This window comes from Dreissena polymorpha, chromosome 5, assembly GCF_020536995.1.
Source record: "Dreissena polymorpha isolate Duluth1 chromosome 5, UMN_Dpol_1.0, whole genome shotgun sequence".
NCBI lineage: Eukaryota > Metazoa > Mollusca > Bivalvia > Myida > Dreissenidae > Dreissena > Dreissena polymorpha.
The window spans coordinates 58,203,240-58,215,110 of NC_068359.1; the positions used below are offsets into that span (position 1 = coordinate 58,203,240).

General features: G+C 36.5%; 1 protein-coding gene across 2 annotated transcripts in view; it reads right to left on the reverse strand.

Moving 5' to 3' along the window:
• The window catches only part of LOC127831832 (outer dynein arm-docking complex subunit 2-like), a 35,023-nt gene extending 23,152 nt beyond the window's left edge, over nt 1-11,871 (reverse strand). Inside the window, exons 1-10 of one of the 2 annotated variants that reach the window (XM_052356904.1) lie at nt 11,719-11,871; nt 10,688-10,951; nt 9,394-9,569; nt 7,274-7,349; nt 6,344-6,502; nt 5,498-5,604; nt 4,681-4,823; nt 2,655-2,783; nt 1,429-1,634; nt 244-445 (exon numbers count right to left, since the gene is read on the reverse strand). In XM_052356904.1, coding sequence (XP_052212864.1) covers nt 244-445; nt 1,429-1,634; nt 2,655-2,783; nt 4,681-4,823; nt 5,498-5,604; nt 6,344-6,502; nt 7,274-7,349; nt 9,394-9,569; nt 10,688-10,914 — 1,425 coding nt within the window. In that variant the 5' untranslated portion in view covers nt 10,915-10,951; nt 11,719-11,871. The remainder of the gene's footprint in view (nt 1-243; nt 446-1,428; nt 1,635-2,654; nt 2,784-4,680; nt 4,824-5,497; nt 5,605-6,343; nt 6,503-7,273; nt 7,350-9,393; nt 9,570-10,687; nt 10,952-11,718) is intronic. The other variant, XM_052356905.1, reaches the window with a different exon arrangement.

The window sequence follows — 11,871 nt, forward strand, 5'->3', positions numbered from 1 at the left end:
AATGCATGATTTTAAAGAACTTTCTGTCGGGAAAGGGCCTTTTTGGTTAAGGAGAAGAAAAAGAGGCCCCTTGCGAAGAAGGTTTTTTTTGGTCCTGGCTTATAAGGGACAATTTTTTCCAGTGTTATTGTTTTTTAGTTTTAAATCTACTTAGTGAAAATCCAGTTCAGGCAGAAATGTCGTCTCTTATTTGCCTGTGCAGACAGTTTTCCCAGTGCATGGCTCGTATGAATTTTTCTCTACCTTAAGATACTTGACGAGTTTCTGTATCTGCCAGTACTCTGATGGCAGGTCAGCGTTGGTCTCGCTCCGTCTCTCTACGGCCTCCTCCTCCTCCTCACTCTCTGAGGAGCTCTCGCTGAAACTGTCCTCCGCATCGTTCGGAGTCTTGTTACGCATACGCGATGGCACCTTCTTCTTCTTCGCGAATTTTTTCTCCTGCTCCCTGTTTGACATTTAAAATATCATTTATTAAAGGGTTCCCTTAAGATCAATAGATATAAAAAAGGCATCTTGATGATATAAAAATACCCCTTGATATGATAATGTCCTTTTATATGATTCTGCAAGATACACACTTTGATGTGTGTGTAATCCTTTACAAAATCAAATTATTGATCTAGGTTTAGTTTAAATGATTGATCTTGATTCAAGTGTAAAAGGCTTGATTTCTAATACTTAGATACTGATGAGCAGCAAACAGAATAAACCTGAACAGGCTGAGAGTTACTTGTAGGCTGTTCTGGTTTTACTATAGTTGCAAATAGCAATTTTCACTTTGGTTCTGAGTGGGAAAGGTTTTTAATTTAAAATTACTTTTTTTTATACGACAATTCAGTAGATAAATATTAACTAAGTGAGCTTTCACTGTTTCAATATTTGTTTATTAAGCATTACATATCATGCTTGTATTTTTGTCATTTCGTTCAAGCTAGATAATGACAAATTGATGCAGCAGGAACTTGCACAAGTTTTTGGGAAATACTGAAATATGAAACAACATGATATTCACCAATTCAATGGTGATTAAAAAAACAAAAACACAACAACAACAACAACTTTAGCTTAAAAAAACTTTAAGAAAATGTCGCACCTGGATTTAATAAAAGCCTGTTGATATTAATACTTGGCTCCCTCGTAACATGCAAAGGCCCCTAATGAAGAAACACTACAAATCATTGATATAATAGTAAGGTCCTTGAAGTTTATATGATAAAAAGGCCCCTTCTGGTACCCTGACTTACCCTAAAGGTCCCTTTATAAAACAAAAAGGCTCCTTGATGTAATACAAAAGGCTCTGAATTTGATATGTTTCTTTAATATGATAAAAAAAAAAGGTCCCTACTTATGATACAAACAACCCGTGATATGATATAAAAAGCCCCTAAGTGTGACAAAATGCCCACAGATATGACAACAAACCCGCACCCTTCTTTGTACTCTTCCATTCCGAGAGCCTTCCAACGCGTTGATGGCTCGAGCTTTTTCTTCTTTTGAGTTTTCTTCTGTTTGTCAGAGTCTTTGGTCGTTTCACGTCCGAACGATTTGTCATGCGCCTTCTCCCTGTAATCGTCATCATCTCGATCGTGTTTCTCCATCTTCTGTACTGCCATTGGGTCATCTTGGTCTTTCGACTGAAATAGATGTGATGAATAAATAAGAAATAACCTTAACAGTAGTGAGGTATACCCCTCTTTGACCTACAGCGCAGGTTGTTATATGCAGCAAGTTGTAATAACAAAGTTTCAGAAGTTGCAGATGTTAAACAAGAGCAACGCATAACAGGTGCCACGCTCAGTTACGGTTGCAGTTTTGAATAAACAAAAGCTTGTCAGAATTTTTTTTTAAAGGTCACAGTGACCTTTGACCTATTGACCCCAAAATGGGTGTGGCGTGTAGAACTCATCAAGGTGCATCTACATATGAAGTTTCAACGTTGCAGGTGGAAGCAATTTGATTTTAGAGCCAATGTTCAAAACCTTAACAAAATGTTAAGGGTTTAGCACGAGGCGGACGTCAGACAGCAAACGTCGGACGACACGACGAGCTGGCTATGACAATACCTCGGGTTTTCTCTGAAAACGCCGAGCTAAAAAAGAGACATGTATATGCAGGAAATACAAATCATGTGAGTTTGAACATTGTTCAAGTATTTTGTCTGACATGTTAGTGTTTGGGTTACAGAGAGACAATTTAACCTCACTAGCAATTCCAAAAATCTATAAACATTTACAACCACCCCTTTATTTCATAGCAGTGGGTCAAAAACAAACACATTAAATTTTCGTTCCAAATGAAGACAGATTTTCACCAGGTCTACTGCCGGGAAAAGGTTTACAAGGTCTACATCAATAATTAAACATGCCATTATGATACCCAGAATGACAGGGGAAGTAGAGAATTAAGAAATAAGTAAGGCTTACAGTATTCCTATTGTTTTTTTCCAAGTTATGATCAAGAAGTTTATTTGTTGGACAGTTGGACACTAATTTGTGTTGGTCCTATCAGCCGATCAACTAATCAAATGCCCAACCAACTTTTTTTTGAAGACATAATACACAAAATCGACCAATTCAAAGACACACATGAATGCCAGATTGTATGTCTCCATGAAATTTCATCTCAACGAATAAACTGAATCTACAATATTTTACCTTTAAGGCGAATTCTTGGTTCTCAATCATTTCCGCAAATTTGGGGCTCTTCTCTTTGATCAGTGTCACCAGCTCCCGATATGAGTCACCTTGCTTTGTGTAGTCTAGCTCTCCCACATTGGTAGGGCCCTGGAAAAGCGTTTGACAACTGTTTATATTTGTTGTTAAACTGTTTACTGCTGAGATACGCATTTTGACTTGTTTATAGTCCATCACAGAAACTTTAATTAAATTAAAGACCTTTATAAATATGTTCTGGATTAAAGGCTTTATTTCAAACCATAAGATATTGTACTGATTAGCAAAAAACAGCAAAAACCTGCACAGACTGCGAGTTACTTGCAGGCTGCTCTGGTTTTATGCTGGTTACAAATAGCCATTAACAATTTTCATCTAAGTGGGAGAGGGTTAATAATGAAATTGGCAGTTTAATTTCAAAACTTTTGGTTCAGTTTTAACCCTATCATGAGTCACCTTTAATGAAGACAGCAGTTTGATATTCACATATACAAATGTATACACATAGAATGCAAACTAAACACTTCTTGTTAACAACCATTTTACCATAATTTTAAAGTATACGACTTAAATTTAAGTGTCATAAAATTGAATACATTCAAGTAAAAATCTGCCAGTTAGAAATCTCAAAACAAACTGAAAGTAGTAAACATCTAATTATATGACAGAAGCAGGTTTCAATAAACAATCCTTTAGTAAGTAAAGTTTCATAAATCATTTGCATTGATTTTGTAAAACATGTAACTAATACTTCTGAATTGTAACTCACAAACAAGATCTAAATGAATCATACTCATGAATGTTTAAGGTATAATCAGACTAATTTTAACCTTTTTATTTTAGCTTGATTAAATTGAAAGACTGGCTTATAGAACCATCCTCAAATCTGTTTAATAAGTTGAATAATTTCGTGTGTCTGTCTTACAAAAATGTCATGACAATGCTCCCAGTGTGGGAATCAAAATCTTGATGTGTTGATCTCAAGGCAGACACCTAAACCTTGTTCTGAAAGGGCCTATTAATGTTTGTTAAGTAAAATCCAAGATTAGTCCATGCAGTCCTCAGAGGCTTATAAGGGAAGACACACTTTCTTCTTAGACTGCTATTTAGTTTAAAATATCCTTTTTTAAAACAGAACATTCCATAATGTTAGTATCATCTCTGATTGCAGAATGCACATGTAAATTTGGGATGGCACTTCACACATGTATCAAGCCCAGGGGATGGCACTTCACACATGTATCAAGCCCATGGGGATGGCACTTCACACATGTATCAAACCCAGGGGATGGCACTTCACATATGTATCAAGCCCAGGGGATGGCACTTCACACATGTATCAAGCCCAGGGGATGGCACTTACGCACATGTATCAAGCCCAGGGGATTGCACTTACACACATGTATCAAGCCCAGGGGATGGCACTTGGGCACATGTATCAAGCCCAGGGGATGGCACTTCACACATGCATCAAGCCCAGGGGATGGCACTTCACACATGCATCAAGCCCAGGGGATGGCACTTCACACATGCATCAAGCCCAGGGGATGGCACTTCACACATGCATCAAGCCCAGGGGATGGCACTTACGCACATGTATCAAGCCCAGGGGATTGCACTTACACACATGTATAAAGCCCAGGGAATGGCACTTCACACATGTATTAAGCCCAGGGGATGGCACTTCACACATGCATCAAGCCCAGGGGATGGCACTTAGGCACATGTATCAAGCCCAGGGGATGGCACTTCACACATGTATCAAGCCCAGGGGATGGCACTTACGCACATGTATCAAGCCCAGGGGATGGCACTAACGCACATGTATCAAGCCCAGAGGATGGCACTTGAAATCACTTCTAAGCAAAAATCCAATTTAGGCGGAAAGTGTCATCCCTGATTAGCCTGTGCGGACTGCACAGGCTAATCTGGGACGACACTTTACGCACATGCATTATGCCCAGTTTTTTCAGAACATGACTCTTATGTACTAAGCCACCTGGTATACCTGATTGCAGTAGTAGCCGCTGGTGTTGGCAGTGACAAACACGAGACTGGTATCATGAGGTTTCACTGCGATGTAGCTGATGTCACCGTGCAGTTGACGCCACGGCTGTGCCCGACAACCATTTTGAAACACGTATCCATCACCTAACAGGGAAAATAGGGACATACATTTTATATCCAAGAAACAAACACAAATTCAATAAAAAAAGAACATATTTTGCAAAGAAACAGTTAAAAAAGGAACATAATTTTTGTAACTGAAGAACACAAATTATAACAAAAGAACAACAAGAGCACCGCGTAACGGGTGCCACACTCGGCTACGGGTGCAGTTTTGAATAAATGAAAGCTTGTCAGATTATTATTTTTTTTAAGGTCACAGTGACCTTGACCTTTGACCTAATGACCCAAAAATGGGTGTGGTGTGTAGAACTCATCAAGGTGCATCTAAATATGAAGTTTCAAAGTTGTAGGTGGAAGCAATTTGATTTAAGAGCCAATGTTCAAAACCTTAACAAAATGTTATAAGGTTTTAGTTCGAGCTGGCTATGACAATACCTCGGGTTTGCTCCGAAAACGCCGAGCTAAAAATAGTCAGAAAAGAAAATTTGCAATAAAACTGTATGTAAATAAATGATAAACAATTGATAATTCCATGTTTTTGCATCTGGGTGATTTCAAAACACTATGGCCTTTAATGATTCTGTCTAGGCAATTTCAAAACACTTCATAATAAAGATTCAATATGATCAATAAGACATTTTTTCTAAACAGGTCACTATTTAAACACTTGATTTCACTTTGATCACTGCCCTTACCCCAGAACTGGATTGACTCCAGGACATGTTTGTTCTCGTCCCTGCCTGACAGCTGCTTCAGAATGGACACCTCTCCGTCCACCATGGCTGGAGTTAGTCTCACGTCCCTGAATACCAAATCAAATATGTTGTATCTAATAACATGTACAGATTAAAAAAAATATTTTTTTTTTGGTTTAGCAGGATAGTACAGACAATGCAAGTCTCTGTTCTGTTCGATTGTTATACTGGTTAACTGTAGATTTGCTAGATATACTGCTTGAGCAGCTTTTGACTTTCTTGACCTATTACCAATAGATGCAAAAAGTTACATTTTTAGACTGGTTAACGAGTGATTTCCGAGATGTAATGTTTCAGCAGCTTATGACTTTCTTGACTGGTAAGCAAGGAATGCAAAGTAAGTAAGACCAAGAAATGTAAAAGGTAGGCTGGTTACCGAACAAATTAAAAAACAGAAACACAATGCCCCCTACTGCGCCACTTTGATTTATTTTTGTTTTTTACTATATCCTTTAATTTTTTTTTACTTCCCTTGTAAAAATGATCTGTACCTGCCAAATGATAAATAGAAATTATCTCTCTTTAAAGCTTATTACCTCCCTTGGATTTGTTTGTCTGACCTTTGACCTTGAAGGATGACCTTGGCCTTTCACCACTCAAAATGTGCAGCTCCATGAGATACACTTGCATGCCAAATATCAAGTTGCTATCTTCCATATTGCAAAAGTTATGGCCAATGTTAAAGTTTTCGGATGAATGGACGGACGACTGACGAACTGACAGACGGACAGTCCAATCACTATATGCCCTCCTTCGGGGGCATTAAAATAAATTTAGACTGGTTACCTGGTGATTTGCTGTATGGACTGCTGCAGCAGCTGCTGGTCCAGCCTGTTGATCTGCAGCTGCAGTTTGAGCTGTAACTTCTTCTCCTCTACCTCACCATGGCTGCCTCCGTCCTGCTTGGCCAGCTGCTCTATCTCCTTAGTGATCTCCTCTATGAACCTGACACAGACACCACACAATTAACCCATTTATGCCTAGCGTCTAGAAAAAAGGCCTTGGCGTCTCATCTGGGTCTGCGCTCTTTGCTTAAAAGAATTTCTGTAAGAAATATTCACAGACACCACACAATTGGGCTCAATGCATATGAGTAAAGTGTTAAAGTGTCATCTAATATTTACCTTTGCAATATGCACAGGCTAATCAGGGACAACACTTTCTGCTTCTTTGGAATGTTTGGTTTTAAAGAAGTATCTTCTAACAAAAATCAACTTAAGGTGCAATTTAGTGTGGTCCACCAGCAAATGGCCCCTTAAATTTACAGTTAGCCCATAGAGTTTCTGAGAAATATCATGTTTTTCATACAGGAAGTAATGAAGCAACACAGGTGGGAAACATGGAGAAACAGTTGGTTTCCATACTTGCAAAATGGAGGGCAATTTTTCTCTCTTTTGTTGTACATATATTACACAAAATGAAGCCTATTTAAAAATAATTTCAAATCAAAAAAGTTGTCTAAACTGAATTATCCATATGATTTCTTCTGAAATTTAATGATATTGTGTCTCCATTTGGCCAAACATAACACAATTTTCCAAAAATGATGCCAACAGACCCAATCCACAAGACTAAAAATACTTAAAATCAGTACAAACATCATTTTAAAGCTACATTTTTTTATGAATTCAATGCAGCATTTTCCCCTTGAATGAACCATTAATGAATGCAACTATTCTCTAAACCACATAGACAATTTTGCAGAACTAATATTACCTGTAAATTGAATTGTCATCACCTTCAACTGTTGCAAATCTGTCTCCAAGCATTTTAGCACCAGGGTCTCTGTTTGCTAAAGATAAAGATTATTCAGTTAAATAGAGAGGCTCAATAAAACAAGCAAAACTAAAATACCTTAAGATAGCGCACCTCTAATGATTTCCCGCGATTTATTTTACGATCATTGCCAATCTTAAATGATCGGTTATTTCCGAGAGATGCATTTTATTTTTTTCAAACTTCGAATTTTGATATGTGTTTACATAATTCATTTAGAATACATTATTTTCACTATAAATATTGACTTTGATCCAATTAGCATCTGAAAAATACGATTTCGCGATTTCTTCAAAGATAGACGAGCCTTTTTACCTGTTTACTTATGGATATCTAATTTAAGGTTGGACTGATGTGAAGTTGTCGTGGCCGAGTGGTTAAGGCGATGGACTAGAAATCTTTTGGGATCTTTCGGTGCAGGTTCGAATCCTGCCGACATAGCATACTTTTTGCGACACGTTTTATTTCTTTTCTAACGTAATTTGATTTATTATAGCATATAAGCTATGTTTATTGTCAAATATGTTGAAAATTGTAAGAACATCCTACAATTTTTAAAATTAAAACAACGTTATGGCTAAATTGGGTAATTTACTGCTGAAAATATGAATGATGCATGTTGCATTTTTATTTTTATTTCAAAAAGTAAACGGTAAATCTGTCTATTTCTTGGTATTTTTGCTGTATATAGTGTTTCTATACAAAAAATAGTTTAAAATATAACTTAAATGATACTATTTTGAATTTTATGACACTTTGTTTTTAACCAACACAATTTTTACTTGGCTGAAATCACTTACATTTCATGGCGCTATTCCATAGATAAAAAATTGTAAAAAATAAATGTCTGTAAAAGAATACTTATTTCATCTTGTTTAAACTTTAAACACCTTTACTGCATCTGTACACACCAACTGCATGCCCATATTTGGAAATCTGAATGAATTATGGAATTTTTATATACCCCAGGGGTGAAAATAAACTGGACAAAAGCCGAGCGTATGGGTGGGTTTGAAAAAATCGGTATATTTTTTTCAAAAGCATGGAAAGCCTACCTACAAATTTGCATGTAGTTCAGTGAAGTGATGCTGATTAGGAAAATAATTAAATTATATTTGGATATGTGCCCATTAGAGGTGCGCTACCTTAAAGTATGAAACTGACGTGTATGTACGATTTTGAAATAAATAAAGAATTCCTTAAGGTTGTTTCAAAGGTCAAAGGCAGGGATATATCAGCTTTGATCAGGGGCAAGGAAGAATTCTTTTTAATTTTGACTTAACGTGACTCTGACTGTTCTGTACCTGACATTCATTATATGTATATGTAACCTCTAATTTTGTAAAGTGCAAACATTTGTGACAAAGTGTCACAAAAATGATTCGAGCTATGATATCAAAATTGTATATGATGTTAATTGCAGTCGATTGGGAACTTCTCACTGCATCCAGAACAGCAGCCATTTGTACTGCATTAAATATTTGCTGACATTCACTAATGTGGGATATACAGTAGCTAAACCTCTACCCTGATAATTATGAATATACATTTAGTGCTATTAGACAAACAATCAATAAAAAGCATAGTTATCAAATTAGTCTAACAATATTATTATGTCAGTTAATTATTGGATTAATTGGATAATAATAGGTCAAATTATTATGTTCAAACATGTACACTATATTGAATATGCAGAATTATCAGGTGCAAAGTCAGTCAAAAATAAATGTTGGACAAGTACTTTCATTATGGCCAAATTTAATGGTTGAATATAACTTTGACCTGAGCCTTTGACGTAAGGATACATATGTTAGATGCAATTATATTTTTCTCATCGTGGACATTAGTCTTTAAAAGAAAGTTATACAAACTCCCACTAATGCTGAAAACAATTATATTTTTCAAATTTAACCAGTACCATTCTAAAAATGGCGCGAAAAAACGCTTACACATGGAAAAAAAACAATTGTAAAAAAAAACATGTCACCAAGTTCTAAATCATTATCAATGCACAGCACAGCTGTCAATACAAAGAAACACCCTTATTCTAGATTGATTACCTTCAAGGCAGCTCCTGACTTCCATAAGTTTCTGGTCGCCAGCCATTCTCAATACATTCTCACAGAACTCCAGTGACAGAACAGACACTGAGTACTCATTGGAGCTCACTTTGTGCAGGGTCAGCATTGGGTGCCCGTCCTTCTCACTGGTTTGTGAGGAAACTATGTCTTCTCCTCTATAAAGCACACCAATATATCCTATTTACATTTTGTCTTAAAACAAGTACATTTATAAAACATTGTTGAAGACTTATAGAAATACTTTGTGGTATGTATGCATTTTGAAATAACATTTCTCATATTTTATGGACTTCTGTCACATTAAAGGCAACACAAGCTGTAAGTAAGATGGACACCTAAACATATTAAATGTGTTGCATTTTATTTTGAAAACTTAATTATTATTTCAAGAATCTGTTACAAATTGACACATAATTCAATATGTTTAGATATGCAAAAATCTATCATCAAATTAACCATTGTTGAAACACTTGAACGTTATATCTGGTTGAAATAATTTAACATTATATCTGGGCCTTGAAAGATGAACATGTTTAATTGATGTTGGATTTTTTATGAATTCTGGCTGTCAGCCGTCCAGGATAATGACATCATGATTCATGCATAGTTATAAAATACATGAGTCGTGTTCTGAGAAAACTGAGCATAATGCATGTGCGTAAAGTGTCGTCCCAGATTAGCCTGTGCAGTTTGCAGTCTGGGACGACACATTCCGCTTTTATGACAGTTTTCATTTAAATGAAGTCTCTTTTTAGCAAAATTCCAATTTAGGCAGAAAGTGTCGTCCCTGATTAGCCTGTGCGGACTGGACAGGCTAATCTGGGACGACACTTTATGCACATGCATTATGCACAGTTTGCTCAGAACACGACTCACATCATCTTTGAATGCCTGCTTTCATGCCATGCCCTCTCGCTTTCAATACAAAAAAATTGGCCTTACTGACATACAACAAAAAAAGGAAATGGCAGATAAATCAATTTTGTTACAAACTCAGTTTTCTTCAGAAAAAAATAACAAAGTACAGATTTCCAAAAATCTGTAGCGTGTCAGAAAAATCTGACAAACATTACAATGTCTGACAGATATGAACATTTTTGGACACAGATAGGCAAACTTTACTTAAAAAAAGCATAAGTTCACAAGTGACAAGTAAACAGGCAGATGGGCACCTTCAAGGTTTTGTCCTACAATTGCCGCAATAAGTTTTCTTTTTATTTATTTATTAAAAAAACATTTGGCTCATGTAAATATTGAGCCGTGCAATGCATACTTCTCTGTATATCCTCCAGTCATTTTCTCAGGTCTTAAACTTGTCTTCCAAGTCAAGGGAGACTTGAAAATCAGCTTTGCTTCATCAGGGTACTTTGTTCCGAAACCATCAACGAATTTCATCACAGAGTTAAGGAGATCCTCGTTCAATTTTGTGAATTCGAGTTTACCGCCTGAACCTCCCTTGGCAGAGGTCCACTGTGCGGCGCGAGCAAGTGCCTGTCCCATGTTTGATCTCTAGCAGTGTATCAGATCTGTTAAAATTCTGGAAAATGTAAAATACTCGCTCACTAAGACTTCTAGCTATTTCAATACTTTAATGCTAACTCTTGGATTCTATATATCAACTGAATCACCGTGATGACAACGTCATGAATGTCACCGACGTCATTAAACAATAAGGAATGTTCTATAAATAGATCTCGAGGATATAACACTGGAATCATGTGATACAATGCTTACAACCAGGCAACAATGCCATAAATTGAGAGTCACAATTTTTTCTTTTTTATTATGTGGACTATGTGACCAGCGTCATGCTATACAGGTCTTATGACATGTGCGCCCAGAATATTTTAAGACCGGCTTGCAAATCAGAGCAGTAAGATCAGGAGCTTACATGTTGGCTTATGAGACTACAAAACCTTGCACAAGCGGACAGAGTAGTTCCTGACAGGATTGTGCGCTTTTCCAGTGTAGTCATTTTACAATTGTCAATGAAAATTATAGAAAATATGCAAGCATTGGTCATTTCATATGTGACTTTAAGGCATTATGACCTTTCAATGTAATAATCTTTTTGCTATCTTTCAAAACTGTCAAAAAGCTTTATTTCGGAAGTGTTTGACATATTGTTGAATTTACACAACGGACATGACGAAACAGTCAATCTTATCCTGGTCTTGAGAAATATGTTTAACTTAAACAGCAATAAAAGCATGCCTTTATACGTCAAGAATAACTTTTAATTATGATAACATAACATCAAATTGCAATTGGCATATGCATTCCAAACTTAAATAAACAACATACCTTCGGTAGCTGTCTGCAGAATGTGTACATCCGTTGCTAAGATTAGTTCGAGCATGCGCACTTGCATTAAACAATTTAAATCAGCACCGAATAGTCCAATAAAGGCTAAATTGTACTAACAACTATGTAGGTTAGATTTTGGACACTTCAAGA